The following is a 21,025-nucleotide window of genomic DNA, read 5'->3' on the forward strand; positions in this document are numbered from 1 at the left end:
AGCAGCGCAAAGGTCTACTATGCTAAAGGCAGTAAATGTGATGAATAGTGCTTGTATTCTTCCTTAAAAATTTGTCATGCTTTGGACCTGGGGACCCTCGCTGGGTATCAGCAAGTGTCTTGTGTTCTGGTTCTGAGCTTGTGCGTGCAGAGCTGTGGCATCTGGAGCGATCCAGCCTGTACGAACAAGAGTCACCTTCCCCTCAGTCATCTCTGAGTGAACACCACCTTGGTGGGAACAACCCATTTGGGCCCTTATTTCCATTTAGATGTTAAAAAAAAAAAATGTGTTTGCCCAACGTGTGGTTTAGTATTTAAGAGGTTCCTATCAGCACAGTTGCTATCTGGTATGCTAAAACTGTGCTTTCATGGTTCTCCTAAGGAGAAGCTTGAAAATTCTTCTAAAAAAAGAAGTAAAGGAGCAAAATCCTTCTGGTGGGAGTTACTTGTTGCCTTGGTGTTTGGGTGCTCTCTGCAGTGGCTGCCTCTTGGATGCTGACCATCCACAGCTGCCTGGACATTGAGGGGATCCTGTTATCTCATCCCGGAGTAGCGAACGTAGGAGCGGAAAGAGTCTTACGGCCTCTTTATATGTGGGTCAAGTGCCACTTCAGGCTTGCTGTGCTCTGAAACGACTTCACTCTTTGTGAATGAAAGTACATTTAAGCTGAAATGTGTGCTTAGCTCAACTTGAAGCCTAAACAAGCACATACTTCACTTCTTGCTGTGATTTTTGTAAAACAAATTCAGAACAAATGTTATTTCTCTCCGAGCCAGGGGAGACAGCTTGTTTTTGTGCCTGACTGAGAGCTCCCTTCTCTGGTAGCTATGTGGGATTGCTGCTGCTGTAGCTTTTTTAGCTCCAAACTGCTCACTTCCTAATAAAATCATTTTTCATTTATTTGAAATGATCGAACAAGTTTGGTATATGTTGTTGAGTCACGGGTACTTTTAAAAACCACAGGGTGAACAGATACCTCACTACAAGACCAGCCATGCTGTCTTGCTTAGATGTTTGCACGTAAATATTAACTAATTTTCCTAATTTTTCCTGTGCTATCATGCCATTATTGTAATAATTAAAGTAATGAAGAATTGCATCCTTAAACAACGTGCTGTAAAGCAGCAGCACTGGTTGATTTTTCTTCTTTTTCCTCAAAACTCTTGGTTGAAGTTATAAATTGTCTTTGTACATAACAGACCAGTTTGCTGCCAGTGAAGAAAAAGCCCAACCTGAAGTTCCCTGCTATGAATGGTAATGAGTGTGGTTATTTGAAATGAGGAAACGTCAGCTCGAGAGGAGGAGGAGGAGGGTGTGAATGTGACTCAGCTCCACGGTGACAATTGCCATCAGATGGTGGTGGGTGGTGGTGGATGAATGCGTTCAGCTCCTGAGCAACAATTGGGAGCACACGAGGGAATTTCCCTGCTGCTGGAAACAATTGTTGGCAACTGGCTTCTGCAAACGGGGGAAGAAGAAAGGATGAAACTCTTTGAACAACTTGGGTTTCGGGGTTTTTTGTGCTGTTGCAGGGGTGTGTGTGGCCTGGTATGTCTCTAGGGTCATCCCCATCACTTTTCTAGTGCAGTTCAGTCTTGCACAAGGGCACTTGCACCTTTACCTGCACAGATGGCAGCTTTTAATTGGTGAATCTGCACAGACAGCTTGTGCTTGTTATAAAAGCACTGTTTCTAGGAAAGAAGTACTAGGGAAACTTGTCTCTGTGTGTTACGGTGGGCTGTCCCTTATTCCAAAGCTGCTTTCATTGTTCATAGAATCCCAGGCTGGTTTGGGTTGGCAGGGACCTCGCAGCCCATCCAGTGCCACCCCCTGCCATGGGCAGGGACACCCTCCACTAGCCCAGGTTGCCCAAAGCCCCATCCAACCTGGCCTTGACCACTGCCAGGGAGCCAGGGGCAGCCACAGCTTCTCTGGGCAGCCTGGGCCAGGGCCTCAGCACCCTCACAGGGAAGGATTTCTGCCTCCCATCTCATCTCCATCTCCCCTCCTGCAGCTTCAGGCCATTCCCCTTGGCCTGTCCCTCCCTGCCCTTGTCACCAGCCCCTCTCCAGCTTTCCTGGAGCCCCTGTAGGGACTGGAAGGGGCTCTAAGGTCTCCCCGCAGCCTTCTCTTCTCCAGGCTGAACCACCCCAACTCTCTCAGCCTGTCTCCATAGCAGAGGTGCTCCAGCCCTTGGATCAGCTTCATGGCCTCCTCTGGAGTCTAAAGCAACTCCTGTTGCTTGGAGGCTGTTTAATTTGGGGGGGGGTAGAAGTGGAACGAGGGATGATGGAGATGAGATTACGGGGGAGAAGGAAGTTTTTACAGGAGGTGTTACAGACTGACTGGCAGAGGTAGTCTGGGATAAACTACTTGTGTTTGCTATCCCCTCCTATTGAGGGGCTTGCATGGCTCAAGCGTGCAATACTTGCCATGGCTGGTGGATGCAGCAGCTTGTGCTGCTCCAACACTGTGCTCGATGCTGGCATGTCTTCTGTCTTGCTTTGGAGGCTGGAATAACTGGTAACTGGTTATCTGTGCTTCTGAGGTGGGTCAGAGGAGAACTGACCTGGTTCACAGTCCGAAATTTTTGGTGTCTTATTGTGGTGAAGTTAAAGCTTCCTTGGCTGCACCTTGCTCCTGGGAAAGGCCTGTGGCTGGAAGCACTCGGGTTTCTGCTGCAACCATGGTTGTTGTACGGCCATAGGCATTGCACGTCACTCGTGTGTGCCAGGGTGTCAAACACATGTCACGCTTCCCTTCAAAGGGAAATTGAGACAGACTGGTGTTTGTAAGGTATTCTGGTGGCTTCAGATAAGAGATAGTGTTTAAGGGTATGTGGTTGGTTTAAGTTCTTGTTTTAATGTATACATGATTCAAGAAGTATTCTGCTGATCCCAAAATAAACACAAATGTTTTGAGATATCCTTTGTAAGGTTATACTTCCAGGAATGCTACAGAATGCAGACTTTGGATGCGCCTTTACAAGCAGGAACCAAAGCTCATAGGCTGCCGTCCTCGCTTTCAGCGCAGTGAGGTCTCGTAAAATGGTGAGCTGAGCTTATTCAACCAGGAGGTGATGCGCTATTTCCAAATTTCTTTTGGTAACTCTGCTGTTCAGGTTTCAGTTGTCTGAGCAAATTTTCCTCTTGCTGATTCTGTGTCTGGCTTCAACTCTTACGAAACCCGCTGCAGTCGGAGTTTGGATCGCGCATCAGCGTGAAATGCTTGGCTTCAGCCTCTCTGCGTGCAGAGTTCAACTCGAGGCCTTCCAGATAATGGAGCTGGCCTTGCTTTAGCTGCCTTCACGCCGCAAAACATATTACGCATTGTTTGACAGTTGCTGTGCTCTGGGGGAAGCTAAACCTCAATGCAGTTCAGCCATCGCAACACAGGGTGGCGGTGCCACTTAAAGGTCTGGTCGCCCAAAGGCTGGGATAATCTCGGTTTTTAGTTTGCTGTCGTCGGGACTGTGTCCCTTCTGGTGGCTCTGAATTACCTTGCTCTGTGTGTGTGTGCTTCTTCCAAAGCCCCTTCCTCTGTGCTCCGTAAGCCACAAGCCACTGAGCTAGCATTTGTGGAAGAGCTGGTGAGAAAGCTTGAACGTTAGTAGTCGTCCTGTGGGCTAAGGAGCCCCTAGAATTTCTGGTAATGGTTAAATCACCCCCGTACCTGGCACATGCAAGTTCACCTTCTCAGTCTCTTAATCCATGTTTTTGATCGTCCTCTTGACTTAAATCTGCTTTCCAGATCCTGCTGGCTGAACATTGGCTTGGTGAGGACTTTAGCTGACTACGTATTGGTGTGGCCAAAACTTTGCACAGTGCTTTTGCACTCTCAGGAGTGTGTGCTTGTGCATGTTGCTTGTTTTAGACAAGCTCTGCCCCAAGAACAATCTTAGTTCCCAAATTTCCCTGAGTGTCCCAGTCTCCCTCTGGTTTTCCCATTGTCTTGAGTTTGTGACCCAGAGCTGTTGTGACTCCTAAACCACATTGCCTTAGAGCCCTTTTAGGGATCACACAAGTTCAGGAGCTAATGTTTCTTGGTGTCTCTTCTTAGTAGTCTATATTCCCTGTAACTGAGGAGAGCCTTTGGGCCATCTTTGTTGCTTGCTTGGCTTTGGTAAGGTCAGTTTTGGTGTTGGCAGGGGTCTCTTCCTTCCAGTTCTTGGCTGGGCACTGCTGTTCTGTTCAGTGTCTGGTGCATTAAGCTCTTGTCAGCACATCTTCCATGGGATTTGTTTGCTTTGTGTTGTTTTTTGATAAATAGTAGAGCATGCTCCCGCATGGCTGTTTCACCCCTTCCTGCGCTGCTGACCCTGTGGCCTTTCTTCGGGGTGTCCTCTGCAGTTTGGGTGTCAGTTGACTTGCAGGTCTCTGCTTGGGACTAAGCAATCTCCTCCGCTATAGAAACATTCCATATCCTGTGCTCTCTCCCAAAGGAAAGCATGGCAGGAGAACAGCTATCCCAGCTCAGCTCTTCCAGGCTCAGAGGACTTGCCTGACTCGGCTCCGAGTCCATTTGAGTCATTTATCAGTCTGTGACCAGACAAGCAGGAGGAGCTGGAGAAGTGCCTACGCGATCTCTCTCAGGCAAGGTTGAATCTGTCTTGTTTTGAAAGGCAAGCCAGCCTGTGAAAATCAACGCTGCAAAAGAATTGCTGACAAATCTGCCTCCCACTGCTTTTTTTTTTTTTTTTTTTTGTCTGCTCATGGTGGTCACTTGAAGTAATCCTGCTGGAAGCCTTTATATGGGGTAGGTGAGGAGTCTGGATTACTGACCTGTCTCTATAAAGCTGTACAGCAAATCAACAGGATGTCTGGTTCAAAAAAATCCAACATTATAGGATGGTGTCTGTGCAGCATTTAGGAAACTTATTTTAATTTTTCTGTTCTTTAACTGAATTATAACATGCTTGTAGGCAAGCTACTTGTGATTCTGTTACCCACCTCTGTGTAGCTCTTCTTTGTGTTGGAATTGCAAAGCCTTCGTGTAATTAGGGTCAAATAAGTGCATGAAATTCTGAAGGTGAAGACATGCTTTCAGTCTTAAGCTTTCTGTTAGTGAAATGCTTATCAGTGGCACGATGGGAAATCACTTCCCAGTGTCTGAATGTCTTTTGATGTTTTGTTGTACTAATTTGTTAGAGCTGAGGCATGAATAAGTGAACTATATGCCAGAATAAGCAAAACCACATCTCATCACTCCTTGTTGCTGTTCTTCCAAGTGTTTAAAGGCAGTAATGTTAGCTCCTTCCTCCCGAGCTCGAGGAGACATGACCTGCCTAGACCGTAGGCGTGTGTGTTAAGAAATGGCAGGAAACCTGAAGTTTGTGACAGTCCCAAAGGTGCAAGAGGTTTTGTGGTTATCTCCCTACCATCATAGGAGGTGGGCCAAGAGAGGTGAGAGATGCCAGTACCAGTTCTGTTGCCATCCCATTACCTCCACTTAGGTGGTGTCTCTTTTATTGTTCTTGTTGCAAAATGATGTAGTAGTGGAGATGATGTCCTTTAGCCTGTGTTCCCAAAGTGGTCCCTAAGTTAAACCTGACCTGGTCATGATGCCTCTGAGTTCCCTCTCTAAGGGTACTTGGGTTTGGCTGCCTTTGGACAGAGATGTGGGAGTCTCAAAGGTGTTCACGTACTACAGCGTTCATGAAGGCAGATGACCTGGTAAGGCAGAAGAGAGAAGAGACTGTAAAAGAACAGAAAGATTAAGTTTGTGCCTCACGTGCCACTGAAGAATCCACATGGACAATGTAAATGTCCCATTCATAGGATGAGGTGGTTGACGGCTGCACCTTCTGAGACACTGAAATCCATCAGCCACGGCAGAGGAGCATGTGAGAGATGAGACTCGGTTCACTCAAGTGTGAGTGGAATTACTTGAGTTATCTTTTAAACAAAGATGAAAACAGTGCTTTCATCTGCTGAGGTCTTGGAACCTTCTGAAATGTGCTGTGATGGATAGAAGAGGAAGCTGAGGCTTGAGAGCAGGACCCCATTGTGAGAGGTGCTACAGGGTGAAGGTGTCTAGGTGCTGCTGGATTTGGGTAATGTCCTGTCCCTAAAAGACGATTAACTAACAGTCTAAAACCTGTCATTCTTAAATGGAAAATGGGGAGGATGTTTGACTTATAGTTTGCTTCTGGGTTTTATTTTTCATATTTTGTCCATCAACACTCTGGTGCAGGTATTGCAGGTTGTAGGGTTGCTATTGTCATTAAAGAAGGGTTAGCAGGGTTACTGTACTCAGGAAAAAAAAGAGGAATTACCTGAACTAGTTAATTTAATTTCTGGTGGCTGCAATTATTAATAGTGGTGTGCTCCTGTAGTAGAAACTAGTATTTTGTAGATGTAATTGTAAGATTGGTTTTGAGCATAGATAATGTGACTTGGGTAATTTGGGGTGTTGCTGCCTGGGGGGGGCTGTCCTGGCACTTATGGAATAAAGGAATAAAACATTCCAATTTGGTTCACCCAATTATTCTTCTTTCTCCTTGAAATGGTCCTATCTAGACCTTTAGAAGGAGCTTTCTCTTCATGTTGCACTAAACTTTCATGTAATTCCTTGCAAGGTATAGCCATTAAAATGCCAGACTGATTCGAAATGTTCTATTACAATATTGCTCAGAAGTAATATTTTACTCTAACAACTTTATTTCTCTTTGGCAATATTTCTGCTTGGATAAGAACATCTGAAAGAATCTCTCTGTTAAATTGTGATGTTTCATCATCAGCTTAACAATTGCTGGGCCCTTGTGAATGTTGAAATGTTTTTCTTTTGGGGTTTTTTGGGGGTGGGGAGGGAAAGAAAAGCCTGGTGACTGATCCCTGTTGGTGAAAACACTCACAGAATACTTGAGATTGGCTGGGACTTCTGGAGATTGTCTAGTCCCACTTCCCTGTTCAAGTAAGGTTACCTACGGCAGGTCGCTCAGGACTGTGACCCATTTTGGGGATGGAGACTCTGCAACCTCTATGGAAAACCTATTCTAGCGTTTGATCACCCTCACAGTGAAAAAGTGGTGTTTTTTTTCTTTTTTTTCCCTTATGTTTAATGGAATTTTCTGTGTGTTGCCTCTTGTCCTGTCTGTGGGTACCAAGAAGAAGAGTCTGGCTCCGTCTTTACCCTCCCAGGTAGAACAGTCTCAGCCTTCTCTTTTTCAGGCAGAACAGTCCCAGCTCTCTCAGCCTTTCCTCGCGTGAGTGATGCCCCGATCACTTTATCATGTTACTGGCCCTTCATTGGACCCTTTCCAGTAGCTCCATCTCTCTCTTGTACTGGGGAGCCCAGACCAGGACCCAGCTCTCCGGATGTCTTACCAGCGCTGAGCAGAGGGGAAGGATTGTCTCCCTCAACCTGCTGGCTAACGCTTTTCCTAATACAGCCCAGGAGTTCGTTGGCTGCCTTTGCTGCAAGGGTACAGTGCTGGCTCATGGTCACCTTGGTGCCTAGCAGGACCCGAGGTCCTTTTCTGCTGAGCTGCTTTCTAGGTGGTCAGCCCCAGCATGTACTGATGCCTGGGGCTATTCCTCTCCAGGGGCAGGACTTGGCATTTGTTGAATTTCAGGGTTGGAACTAGATGATCTGTGAGGTCACTTCCAACCCAAACTGTTCTATGATTTATGAACCTTATGAGGTTCCTGTTGGGCCATTTCTCCAAACTGCCCAGGTCCCTGTGAATGGCAGCACACCGCTCTGGTCTGTCCCTCGCTCCTTCCAGTCTTGTATGATCTGCAAACTTGCTGAGGGGTGCACTCTGTCTCCACATCCATGTCATTAATGAAGAGGTTAAACAGTATTGATCCCCTCGATCATCTTCATTGTGCTGCAAGGTATTTGAGCAGCAGTGTCTGCTCTTTTCTAGTTTGGGTTAGCTGTGAAGTTTTGTCAGAGTAAGGAGAAGACTATATATCCTGTTGCGTGGCCAGATGTATTTAAGGAGGTATTGCACAGCATATCTGTATGCTGCAGACTGTAAATTTTCACTCTTACACCTATATTGAGCAAGACAACGTGGTGTCTGGTTAGTCTGTGTTGCACTGGGAGTGGCCAGCTTGCAAGGTACTAGATGGAGAGGTTGACTCCACTTCCCTTGTTGGTTTTTACCAATGGCTCTGGAAGCATGCAAACAAAATATTATGCCTCCTTTCTGTTTTGAATTTATCTGCCTTAAGATGGCAGTGATTTTATGCTATTAAGATTTTCTTCCTTGAATTAAACAGCTCCTTGGGACCCTTTTTAAAAAAGGAATGTACGCACATCTAGTAATTAAGTTGCCTCTTAATCTCCCTCTGAATAAGCTAAGTGGAGAGACCTTTCAGTGTCCTGCCACATCCAAGGCACTTTGCCCAGTCCGCAGTCTTTTGTAGTCATTTTTTGGTGTGTTCTGGGACTTGCGTAGCTCTGGGACTTGCTTATTCAGTGCTCTGGTGTTGGCATTTCCCTCACATCTGAGTTACCAAATAGAGGTAACCCACGTTGTCGTGGATTCAGATACTTTGTTCTCCCCCTTTTAAAAATCAGCGATTCACTAAAGGTCGGAGTGAGAATCGGATGACTCCATTGAGCTTTCTGTCTCTCGTTATGAACACTACATCTGGTGTACGTCTTCTCCGTTACTCTGAGCGTGCCCTCTCCTCCCAGCCTCTGCCTGTTGCAGAGGATTAGACGTGCTGGAGCACCATTGCAGATGCAGCAGAAGGGAGATAAGAACACTTGTGGTGGCTTTACGTCCACATCCTCTGATTCTTGTGGGTTTGGGTCTGCCCCCTTATTTTGACGCTTTTGCTAACGATAGTGCATATGATACAAATGTTCAGAAACTTCCTGCAGAGTGTGACTAGGGTGTATCGTTAGATTTCTTCCTTTTTTAAAACAGCGTTGTTTACAGGCATTGTAAAGATGATTCATCTCTGTCTTAATGTTAACCAGCTTGGATGGGATGAAATTTATCTCGCTTGGTTCTAGTGAGCATTCCTATCCTACACATGGTGCAAATCAACTGTCCTTCCAACTTGAAAGAGCTTGAGAGAGTAGGGCCTGCTGACGCATCGCTTTTGTTCTTGGGGGAATTGTTTCCATTGTGCTCACAAGAAGAGGAGGGAAGTTGAAAGCTCTGCTCGTGGCCAGTTCTCTCCATACTTGCCTCGGTTGGGGGCATTCGTGTTTGTTGTAGCTGTTCTGGCTTGCTTGGCTTTGGGTTGCTCCTTACGTTTCCTGGCTCTTCTGGAGACTGAACGCTAATTTGTTCAAGCTCTCCCTCTTAATGTCTTTTATCATCTGAATTTCATTCTTTAATAGGGACATTATAACCAAGTTGTTCCATCATATTTTCAATTAGGGTAATTGTTCTTCGTTTCCTTCAGAATCTTGTCTGGCACAAAATAGCAATATTCTGCCCCGGAGATGACTGTGGCTTTATGGCAGCTCTATTTTTCCAGCAATGTATAGTCTAAAAGTGCTTTGTTGTCATTAGTGTGCACTTTAAATGACTTTAGAGTATTTTATAACTCAAGACCTGATCTTGTACAAATGAAGGAAATGGGAATTTGTCTGTTGCAGTCAGTGAAAGTTGAGTTGGGTTCTTTGAAATCCTTCTAAAAACCTGGAAGGATTTAGTACCCGGGGTCAGAGACACTGTTTCTTTCAGCTTCAGGGCTTAGTACAGCATTGGCTAAAATCAGGTGGTGTCCAAAGACCTTAGATATTCTGTAGATTGGACCTATAGAATACAGGGATTCCGGGGATCTCGAGAAGCCACCTACTCAGTCCTTTCCCTATCTGAGGAGGTATTTGGTCTCTCCAGCAGCAAATGCATCTAAGCTGCTCCAGCTTGATGTTTTTCTAACTTCCTCTTAGAAGTGATCAATTTGAAGAGATTCTGTAACATACCTTCACGATCCCTGTTGATTTTCTGCCACTCTTAACAGTTAGAAAACTGTCTACTGTTTAACCTCATTTTCCTGGGCAACTTAAGCCCATTCCTATTTTTCCTCTCTTCAATAGACACAAATATTCACATGGGAACGAGAGTTTGAGCCTCCTCTGGTAGTCGTACATCCCTAATGCCGTTGCCTTTTAATCCAGCTTCCTTCCCTGAGGATGTTGCTGTGTTGCCTCGTGTCCTCAGATAAGTTTGCCAGGATAGGCATCTGGAGTTAGGAAGAGGATGGGCTTCCAGTGACGGCTCTGCAGTTCAGAATTGAGCAGATGTTTGGGGACGAGGTGGAGATCTGCTGGCAAAGAGGAGTTTACTCATCTGAAACTCGGCATTTGAGACCCAAATCTCAGCCTTGAATCAGTTGGGACAACAGAAGCTTAAGGCAGGATTAGTGGCTCTCTTTTACAGAGGTCTTCTGTTGGTTTTGTTGAAGTCCAGCATGCTGCTTCTGTTGAGGAGGGCTAGCTCAGCTCTTTCTGATTTTTATAGCAAATGCATGCCAGAGACTGAGCTCCCAAGCCCTCACCGATATACTGAGCTTCTAGGTTCTGCTCTTAGAGCTGGTCCTGGCTTGTTGTTTTGCTTTGAAGTCACTTCACTTCCCTCCTCATCTGAAACGCAATCTGTACAATACCTTTCTGATGAAGCTTTTGTGAAGCTTAATTGAAAGTTCATCATCACTTTGAGACTCCTGTGCATCACTATTATGTCTTATATTGATGGCATAGGTCCTGGGGATGTGGTGGAGTATCTACCTGGAGAAATGAAGCAATGGAGACCTACAAGCAGAGTAAAGCGCAGTAAATGTATTCTTTCACTCCCGGTTTTATCTTTTGGGGAGGTCTTTTCACATCCATCCATCCAATCAAATGGATTTCTGAGCACGTCTCCCACAGAACCTCTCTGCTTTTTGGCACGTAACTGGGTTCATGACCCAAGTCTTCTCAAACTAAACAAAAGGGCTTCTCCTTCGTAAACTGAGCTAATGCGTGCAGGGAGCGACTTGGCCACAGAAAGGTACCTAGTGCTGCTTGCGATGCTGGGAGGTACCTTGTCTGGCCTCCAGCTGCTTCTCTAAAAATCCACCGGTCCTTTGCGGGTCCTGTGCCAGGTTGACACGCCCTAGGCAGGTGTCTCAAAGGGTGCTAGGCATCTAGATTTAGCCTGAAGCTTACGTGTTTTCTAATCTGAGACTTGCACGTGAGTTTTAAAAAGCAATTATTGGGCTGTAATTGAGAACGAGCCTCCTCTAGCTCGGCCTGTGCTGATGGGAGAAGTTGGATCAGCAAGGTCTCCGCCAGAAGGCCCTGTTACATAAGGCTTCCTTCTGGAGCCACTTGTGTAATTACTCCTCATCTGGCTTGATTAAATTGATCAAGGTTACAAAGATGTTTAGAAGTAGCCTCACTCTTCTTGGGTGCGAGAGAGGGTCTAAGGGCTGAAGGAGGATGGCAGAAGCTGTCAGTGGGACTGGAGCAGGAGCTGGCAGAGAGCTTTTCCCACTGGCAAAGCTGCGTGCAGAGCGCAAATCTGCCTGCTGCTGAAAGTCAGGAACTCCTCGACACAATGCATTGGCAGCAAAGAGCTGAATTGTGCCATCTCGTTCAACTTTTGCCCGTGAGTGAGACCTTGAGTTGACCTTGATAATGAACCATGCTCTCCTGCAAGAGGAAAGGAGCTGGAGGCTGGCGCTGCCGAGCACCGCGCGCTGCCAGGCAGGGACGTCCGTGCCAAGTGCTGTTGTGTTGTACGCCGTACCGTTCGCCCGTGGAGGTGATGGAGGCAGCCAAGCTGCTGCTTTGATCTTAAAGACTGTGAGCAGCACGTAAGCCCGTGCGTCGCGCTCATAAGCGTTGCTGCCCCAGTCCTCTTGCGTACGCACGCTTCGAGCGTGGAAGTTATCAATCATGCTGCTGTCAATTTTAATGTGCTTTGTGTGGTTTTATAATGCAGCTTTTTTAACATCATGCATGTCTTGAGGATTTGTTGTGCCTCTGTTGGATGTTATGACAACGTTGCTTCACAGCAGAAAGGAGGGTCCAAGACTTAAAGCCAAGAATGCACCAAAAAAAAAAAAAAATCAGCTTGTTTAAACAATGCATAAGACAACAAAATGAACTTTGTTAGTAGGAAAAACTTTTATTGGACAATAACACAGCAAGTACAGGCATTAAAATTTTTCTGTGGTAATCTAATGTGCTTTTATAGATATAATGGCCAAAATATTAATTCTGTGAAGTTTATAAAAATAATATTCTGTTATCAGTAATCTGACTTGTGGATGCTTTGGGAGGATGCCTTTCTTCCTCACTGTCAAGTGTTCATTTTCTCCTCTTTCTTGTGCTGCCAATAGGGTAAGTACCACAGCAAGAGCAGAGCGGTGGCCAGTAGGCAGTGCTTGTCTCCAAAATTGTCACCCTTGTGATGGAGATGGTCTTCATCTCATGGTGCTTTGAGAGTGGCTGAACTACAGTCTTCTGTGTCCTCTCTGAAAAAAGTGGGACTATGTGTGTGGTATTGAACTTGATGTCCTAGCTTTTACATTGAATGGTGAGAGGGTACTCAAAGTTTAAGGGGATAATTTGCACCAAAAATATTGGTGTCCTTCAGGTTAGAAACCGCTTCTTCCCCTCTCTTCTCTCCCCTGCAATCTGTAACTGTGTGCCGAAACACAGGGGTTGAACTCCAGAGAGGGTCGGTGGTGGCTTGGTAGGGCGGTTTGTGCTTGGTGCATTGTCCTGGAATTCAGGTCTTCAAGTTTTTTGTCACTACATGGATGTTGGGGCTGGTCTTCTGTAAATACAGTGACTGTCCTCAGGTGTGACTAGAGCTTGTGTATGGTATGGTGCCGATAAAATACATTTTAGATTACTGCCTTTTCAAATGACAAGGACTTTGCATGTTAATAAATATATATCCCTACTTTGCTTTCACACACCAGGCTTTTTTTTCCTTCTGTTTTCATGATCTTATACCCACACGCTGCCTGTCGCTTGCCGTGGTGTCTTCCAGGGCGCTGCTGTGGCATGTGTCTCTGCATCTGCATGATAATTCATGATTTAATTTGGCATTTTCTCAGTCTGCTTGGCCGTATTCAGTTAGTTGTGTAGAATTTATAGTGTGTTTCTCTGCCCTAAAAGACCCTGGTGAGGCTGAAACTCTCTGTGTTGGATGAGGGAGATGTGAAGTTGTGATGACTGATGCTCCAGTCTGTGCTCTGCTCAGGTCTGTGGCAGTTCAGTGTGGAATAGGAATAGCAGCTGAGGCTCTGAGTTTTGAATTGTTTGACTTGGCTTTAAAAAAATAAATAAAAATGGTGGCCAGAAGGTATTTTAACCACTGCTGAACTACTCTACCACCCCAGATTGGCGGTATTGCCTGAGAGCCTGAGGTCCTGCAGCCCGTTTCCCTGAGGCAGCATCAGATCATCTCTCCATCCCTGAACAAACATCTGTTCAGCCTGTTTTTAAACTCTGATAAATGGGCTTTCCAGTGTCCTAGTGTGCTTTGTCCCAGGGCTTTGACAATCTACCCTGACAAACGGTCTGTTCTTGTCCTTCCCGTAACAGGTCTGCAGAACTCCTTACCTTCCTCCCTTTTTAACATAGCAGAGGACTTCTTTGGTGGCTCTGAGCTCCCCATGTTCTCACCAGCCCTTTCTCTTCAAATCTAAACCGATAAATAAGGTGCCATGGCAGGTGGCTGGTGTGGAGTTTGGAGCCTCTGCTGCCTCTCCTCTCATCCTGTTGTGCTTGTGCTGCTGATTTTGACCTTTCCTTAGACCACTACCATGCACTTGCCTTTATTGACCTTCCTCCTTCTTGACTTAGAATCAACAGTTAACCTGCACTGCCAAGGCCACCACTAAACCATGTCCCTGAGCACCACATCTATGTGTGTTTTAAATCCCTCCAGGGATGGGCACTCCACCACTTCCCTGGGCAGCCTGTTCCAGGGATTGGCAACCCTTTGGGTGAACAAATTTTCCCTGATATCCAATCTAAACCTCCCCTGGCACAACTTGAGGCTGTTTCCTCCTGTCCTATCCCTTGTTTCTTGGGAGAAGAGACCAACCCCCACCTGGCTACACCCTCCTTTCAGGGAGCTGTAGAGAGCCATCAGGTCTGTCCTCAGCCTTCTCCAGGCTAAACAACCCCAGGTCCCTCAGCCGCTCCTCGTCAGACTTGTGCTCCAGACCCTGCACCACTTGGTTGCCCTTCTCTGGACACGCTCCAGCACCTCAGTGAAAACTTCTGGAAGCACTTTCAGTTTCTTGAGGTCTTTGGCTGCTGCTTTCCCAAAGGCTTGTGACTCCCTTCACTTTGGTGTTACCAACATATTTCGAAAGTACAGCTTGCATTATATTTTCCAATTTGCTAATAAACCCTCTGAAGAAAACCAGGCCCAGAACAAATGCATGTGGAAGCTCTGTTGAAAAGCTCCTTCTGGTTGAGGCCAGTCATTGACAAGTAACATCATTTTTAGGATGAGTTTTGAGTAGCGTACGCATGTGGTTTACGGTATTTTTTTTGTGGAGTATTTCTCCTGGAGTGCTTGTGAGAATACCCACTGGGGCCATGTCAGGACCTTGCTGAAATCAAGGTGTTCCCAGCTATGAAAGCAGAGTTATCCTGCCGAATAATAAAGTGTAGTGGTGCTCTTCAGAAACTGCTTTGTTTTCTACTCCAGGATTGTGTGATGATGAGATATTACTGATATATTGCTGGATTTTGGTGGTTGGAATGATGTCTGTTGTAAACTGAAAATGATGGTGCTGTGTGTGAGATAGATGGGTCTAAGTAGGAAAAGCACATGTGGGAATGCTTTTTAAATTATAAGAAGGAAAAATATTTATGATTAAACATTTTCTACTTTTCCAAAATGGAAAAAAAATTGCTTTTGTTCTCTGTATTTGTGATCTAAGTGTAAACCTATGTGGGTGATATGGCAAAACAGAGTAAACTTAAATTCCCTTTAATTAGCAGAATGAAAAGGAGCAGCAGATTCCACATTTGCTCTTCCACTGAGATAACTTCAGGTGTAATACACTGAGTAAGTGGGGTGTCTTCGGAGTACAACTTGTTAATGCTGTGTCAGTACAAGGACAAACTTTGTGAAGCACAAGGCTTGAAGCTGTGAACCTGACAGTTAGATATTAAACAGGTATTAGTCTTGCAAACTTTCTTTGACCTTTTTTCCATGGAGCTGTTGCACCACTCTTGAAACTTTTTTTTTTGCATTGCTCAGTAGTTAATTTGTTTATTACAAAAGTTAGAATAAGATTAAACAAACTGCTAATGCTTTTATGTAGCTTAATGAGAAGAAAATGTTTCTGAGGGATTAAAACCACTACAGAAGTTTAAAGGGGAAAAAAATAAAATAAAATTGAAGTCCACAACAGACTCAGGAATTTGTTCCACTTATTAATTGAAAACAAAAGCAAGTCACTTCTGTTCCACTGTCCCCAGAATGTCCTCCTTGCATTGTTCCAGATCTCTTTCATTTTGCCCCCAGAGATTTCCCTTCTCTGTAGTTTCAGCTGAATTTATTTAAGTTACTTTTGGGTCCCTGTCCTGCTGGCTGCTCTCGTTGGGAATGAAGTTGCAGGGTCAGGCTCATGGCTTGGCCCTCTCCGAGACCGCCTGCAGCCCTCCTGTTAACCAGTTGGGCATGAGACGTAGGAAGGGCCTGCAAAGCTGGTTCCTAAATAATTTCTAGCATTGATTTATACATATGCAATAACTTTAAGCTCCTCTGGTGTATTTTTCAGCATCTATATGGTGTCTGGTGTAGGATCAGGCAGATGAAGTGTCTAAAGCGTGGCTGGAGAGAACGTGGGTTGTGCTTGGTGGCAGGACCCAAGGTGCTCTGACCCTGTTTTAAGGAGATTTGTAGCTGAGCTTCTTGTCTCTCTTCAGTCTTCTCTTGGGCTGTATTCCCCAAACCTTTGCTCTTTCCCCAGTTTTTGCTCCTGTGGATGACTAAGTGATGTAGAACGCAGTGGAGTATCCAGTGCAACGGGGGGGGGATTGACTACAGGCAGAGTTGAGCGAGGCTCTGGGATGGGAGGATGAAGGCGCGAAGGGTTCACCAGTAACGTGGTGCTCTGGCGTGAGCTGCCGCTTGCTTTCAGCTGCTTGGAAAATTGAAAAGACACCTGAGCATCTGGCTGTGCCACGAGCCTGCATCAGTGGCATCCCCGTTGTTAATGGTTTGGGCACCTGGTGTGGCTGGGTTTGGTTGCCCCTATTTTGGGGGGATAAATTCCGCAGGATTGCGGGCGGGAACTCCTGATACATTTCCCTGTTATGGCTTTCCTGGAAAGATTTTTCCAGTTGACCTTTTGAAAAAAATGAAGTGGATATTTTTTTTTAATGAATGCAGAAATTGTGAAACTTAACAATAGAATCCAAGAACTTTTTAAAGTCATCTTAAAATGGTTTTGTTTAGTGAGTGTACTTTAAAAATGTAAACCAGACAGATCTGTCACTGAGCAGTCTTCAATCTGAGAATTACAGCCTGCTCTGGAGTTATAAGATAAGTGCACGTGGGACAGACCGCTCTTTCTCAGACTTTTTTAATCAAAAAGCTTTTTTGGGGGGGAGGCTTATTACTAAAGCTATCTGACCAGCAATTTTTATAGCGAAGAAGAAAAACCCAACAAAACAAAAGCAGCCTCAAGGATTATTTTCTATAGCATTGTCACAGTGCTTTGTTATTTACAACCAAGAGAATGAAAAGCCCAAACCAATTCTAATTTTTATTTTTGTTTTCCTTACTTTATTTTTGCATTGTGTGTTGTCTTGATTATTAGTGGGTATAAATATACATGTAAGATTTTTTTCTTTCTAGAAATGTGTTTGTGCATCACCTTCTGATGTGCTCTGAATGACTAGTCACTTCAAGACAGTTAACTGAAGATCCAGATCAGGCAATAATTAGCGTCTGACCTAGGAGAGATGTTCTAGGAGCAGGATGTACGTGCAGAAGTGAGTTAGAGGGGAGCAGCTGGAGAGACCTGGAGATCCAGAGCAAGGCAATGGGTATCCCAAAGGTCTGGTAGGCAAGGAGCAGGAAGTATAATGCCCCAGACGTCGTAATCCTGAAAAGGAAGAAATATGTAACGAAGGCGCTCAGTCGAGTGGATCAGGTGAGAACCAGAGTTGCTTTTGAGAAACCTGGCACTTGCTAGGTAGGTAACAGTGCACAAACATTGAAGATAGGGGATCACAAGGATGGTTTTCCAAGAGTGATGCTGTAGCTTGGGGAGCAGCAGAAACAGCTGAGGAAGGTGGATCTCTACCAGAGCCAGAGGACCAAAGGTGATGATAGTAGAGTTTGGGACCTGAGGGGTGTTTTGATGTGATGGGAGGGGGTAGATTTGTTCTTCTTGCAATCAAACTGAGTCTCTACGTTGTTTATTTAGAGCTAAGAGTCAGTGCATAGTCACTGTAATCCGCTTATATGATGGTGTCCAATACAGAGCAAGAACATGACATCCCGTAACGTTGGAGTTGGCATCCTGCAACTTCGGAGTGCTTTGTGGTTTGGTCTGGGACTTGCTGGGCTGTTGCCCATTTGCTTGTGTTTTAGAGGGAGGATGGGAGTTAGGGGTGCTGGCTCTGCATTGGAGGGGGGTTGTGGATGACTAGGAGAGCTCATAAGGGAAGATACAGAGTTTGTTTCATTTTAAGCTTAGAGATGACTCCTAAGATGCTGGGCTTTCGTTGCTGCCTGTCACCAACTATATTTTACACTAGAGTTTGACTAAAACAAAATTGATTAAAGGGTTTTAGTCATCAGATCTTTATGTGTTAGGTTAGCCATCTCCAAAGGAAACTTTACCTAAAGTTTGCAAGTCATTTTGAGATTCCACCCCCATTTGTAAATGCTGATGATGTTTTCCTTTGAATGCAAACACATTTGTTTGGCACCCATAATTACTGTTGGGGTTTTTTAAAAATTTATACTTGAATGAAAACACAATTTGTCTAGCTTTATTTGCTTATTGCGAGTTCACTTTGAGTTAAGAGTTCGTTAGAGCGGAGATGCCGGGTTGAGTTTCATGAGAGACCCTGCAAAGAGGCTGTGGAGCACTAGATGGCACTCTGTCTCCAACTTTCACCTTTTACCAGCAAAACTGTTAGGAAAAACAGTAGCATCATGCTAGTGGTGGCATTCGTATAATTTTAAGAAGTTTGTATCTCTTTTTCACCTTTAGCAGCAAACAGCTTCTACCTTGGAATAAAGAAGGGCAGCCTGGTCACCGTTGAAGACTTCTAGTCTTGGTGACCGTGTTAATTTACATTGAGTTTTAAATAGGTTATAAAGATTAGGCATTTTTGTTTTGCCATTAAGAATGATTTACTGAAACTATATAATTGAATTTGCTAGGGCAGGTTTTAAAGAATGATGATTACATAGATTTCCTGCAGCTTGTAGTCCTGTCTCGGTATTTTTTGTATTACTTGGAGACCTTTGTGGATTGCAGAAGTGGGATCCTCCAAAGTGACTTGTAGGCACAGATCACACCGAAGGATCACATCACTTTCTGCAGGCAGAAAAATTTAATGTGTCCGGTTGCGTTTGTCTTGTTCTGGTTCTTTCTGAAGTGTTGCTGGTCACTGCTGCGATTAGTAATTTTTTAATTTTTGTTATCCTTATAGCGTGTTACAGCTCTGTCATTCCACATCTTTTATCTCTAATTGCTGCACGGAGTCCACTGTATAATTAATTTAGCCTTTCTGCCACAGCACAAGCACAGACTCCCTAAAGTGCACTGCATACTTAATTTTTTTTTGATTAGGAGATAATTCAGGTTGAGGAGTTTAGCACTGCTCCTCAAAACACCAAAACTTCACAAAGACAAGCCTAAGGGTGGGATTTCCTCACTCCGTAGAAAATATCTGTGTTTACTTTAAAAACCCAAGAAAACAACCCCTGAAAATGCCATACCATTTCAGGGTATGACACAATCCTTCTGCTTTCTAGAATAACGTTCGTTTATTTTGCAGTCGTGATCTATTGCTTCTGCACAGCGGCTCTTTCTGCGGATGAGAGAGTCGCCTTCTGGGCTGGTTTACAAAATGGTTGGAAATAATCATCATTACTGGACAGCGTGCGTTGGTAATGGACCAAACAAAAAGTGTTTTAATGTGGCAATTTGAGCTTTTCTTCCCAGTTGGGTGGAATTTAAGAAAATATGAAGGATAGAAATACTTTTTTAAACTTCCACCCTTAAATTTAACACTAGTGTTTTTGTTTGGTTGTAGCAAAGATTACCCATTACCTACAGCTTGCAGAGTCTATACTGTATCTTGGATTGAGGTGTCCCCGTCAGTTTGAGTCATCTTCATCTGTGTTGGCCTTTCAGCAACAGGGCTGACAAAATTGGGGATGGGAAGGGAAATGGATTTTGGCAGCTGTAGAGGTGATGATTTTCCATTGTAGTTTTTATTCTTGAAGCCCAAAGAACATCCAGATACTCATCTGAGAGGAGCGCTCAGCGTTGCAGCACCCGATAGCAGGTAGTGATCAGAGATGGCTGAGCTCAAAGACTTTGTTTCAGATAGTTGGCCATGTTGCAGTCTCTGAGGGAACATCAAGCTGGTGGTTGACAGGTGGAAAAAGAAAAAGAAGGGCTGGAATAGAGAGACTTTCAAACCTGAAATTGGTGCCTGATGTATGCAAATAAAAAGCAGAACTATCCCTTTATCACAGGAGGATTTTTAAAGCTCCTATTTTGGATATTTCTTGTAAGTAATGACAGTAATAGATATTGGAATCTTGACCAGTGTTGGTATCTTTTTAGGTCTGTCTATGATGGAGAAGAACACAGTCGTTTCATGGAGAAGTTGGAAGCACGAATCCGAAACCATGATCGTGAGATTGAGAAAATGTGCAACTTCCATTACCAGGGCTTTGTGGACTCCATCACGGAGCTGTTGAAAGTTAGAGGAGAAGCTCAAAAACTGAAGGTAAGAAAAAAAACCTCAAAACCAAACCATTTAGACATCTGGGTCTAGGTGGCCCTCCTTGACCAGGTGACCTCAGGTTGGACGTTCCAACCTCAACCACTCTGGGATTCAGTGAAACCACATGAATGTCTCCTTTTCTGCTTTTGTCTAGAGTGTCTTTCCTCTATATAAAAAAAAAAAAAAAAAAAAAAAAAAAAAAATCTCTTCATTCTTCCCATAGCACTAGGTTAGTCATTTGAAGTTTGACAGTTATTTGGGCAAACTGGAACGGTGATACATTAAAAGCACAAGAAAGCTTAAAGCTAAGCCTGTTTTGCATTAGGAAAGGTGCTTTTCCTGGTATACTTTATATCAATTTCTTAAGCAAAAATAAGCTCTAGAGTCAGAAGTACGTCTGCTATAGCAGCATCTGCTCTAGTGCCCTATCTGACATTGAATTCTCCTTACAGGTAGCGTTGGGTCTGAGACAAATCAGCAGAGAGGTCCGATGCAGATCCGACTCTGCAGTCACGAGGTGTCTGCACAGTGTTGGCAAGGGAAATGTTAATATTTAAAAAGCAAATGAACATCAGAGCGTTGTAAGATGTTCAGGTGTAAGCAGGAACAGGAGGGAAAAATAACCACTAATTTCACTAAATACTGAAAGACTGTGTGTAAACAAACACACAGCTTGATTCTTTTTCAGTAGCATCTCCAGGTTTGGTTGGCTTAACTATAAAAGGTAAACTGGTTAGAGCTGGGACTGGAGAAAGAAAAATGGTTACAGCTAGGAATGGGCTTTCCAAGTATTGTGGCCTTTAAAGCTGTGCAGAAAGATGAGAGGAAGGTGGAATTTACCTATTTCTTGACAAACTGTGCTTAGTAGTATGTGGAAAAAGCCATTTGTAGGATCAGAATGTGGACAAGTGGTGGGAAGGAGAGTAAGCAGGTTTCTGGGGAGAAAAAGGACCCAAAGGTTGGGGGTGTCCCTACATGGAGGGGTCAGGTGGGCTGGTAGTTGAAGCTTGGCTGCTGTGGCTTTAAAATACAAGTATTCCACAATTTGGGGCATATGAAAAAGCACAGGAGTGACTTTATCAGTGTCAGAGGCCGGAGAACATTC

At 44.5% G+C, this 21,025-nt stretch overlaps 1 protein-coding gene across 5 annotated transcripts in view; it reads left to right on the forward strand.

Annotated features, from left to right (window-relative positions):
- Positions 1–21,025, forward strand: part of EXOC6B (exocyst complex component 6B) — a 307,042-nt gene that overhangs the window by 30,719 nt on the left and 255,298 nt on the right. For all 5 annotated transcript variants that reach the window (XM_075752860.1, XM_075752862.1, XM_075752864.1 and 2 more), the window contains exon 2: positions 19,758–19,923. In XM_075752860.1, the coding sequence (XP_075608975.1) occupies positions 19,758–19,923 (166 nt within the window). The remainder of the gene's footprint in view (positions 1–19,757; positions 19,924–21,025) is intronic.

This window comes from Balearica regulorum, chromosome 4 (assembly GCF_011004875.1).
Source record: "Balearica regulorum gibbericeps isolate bBalReg1 chromosome 4, bBalReg1.pri, whole genome shotgun sequence".
NCBI classification, from domain to species: domain Eukaryota; kingdom Metazoa; phylum Chordata; class Aves; order Gruiformes; family Gruidae; genus Balearica; species Balearica regulorum.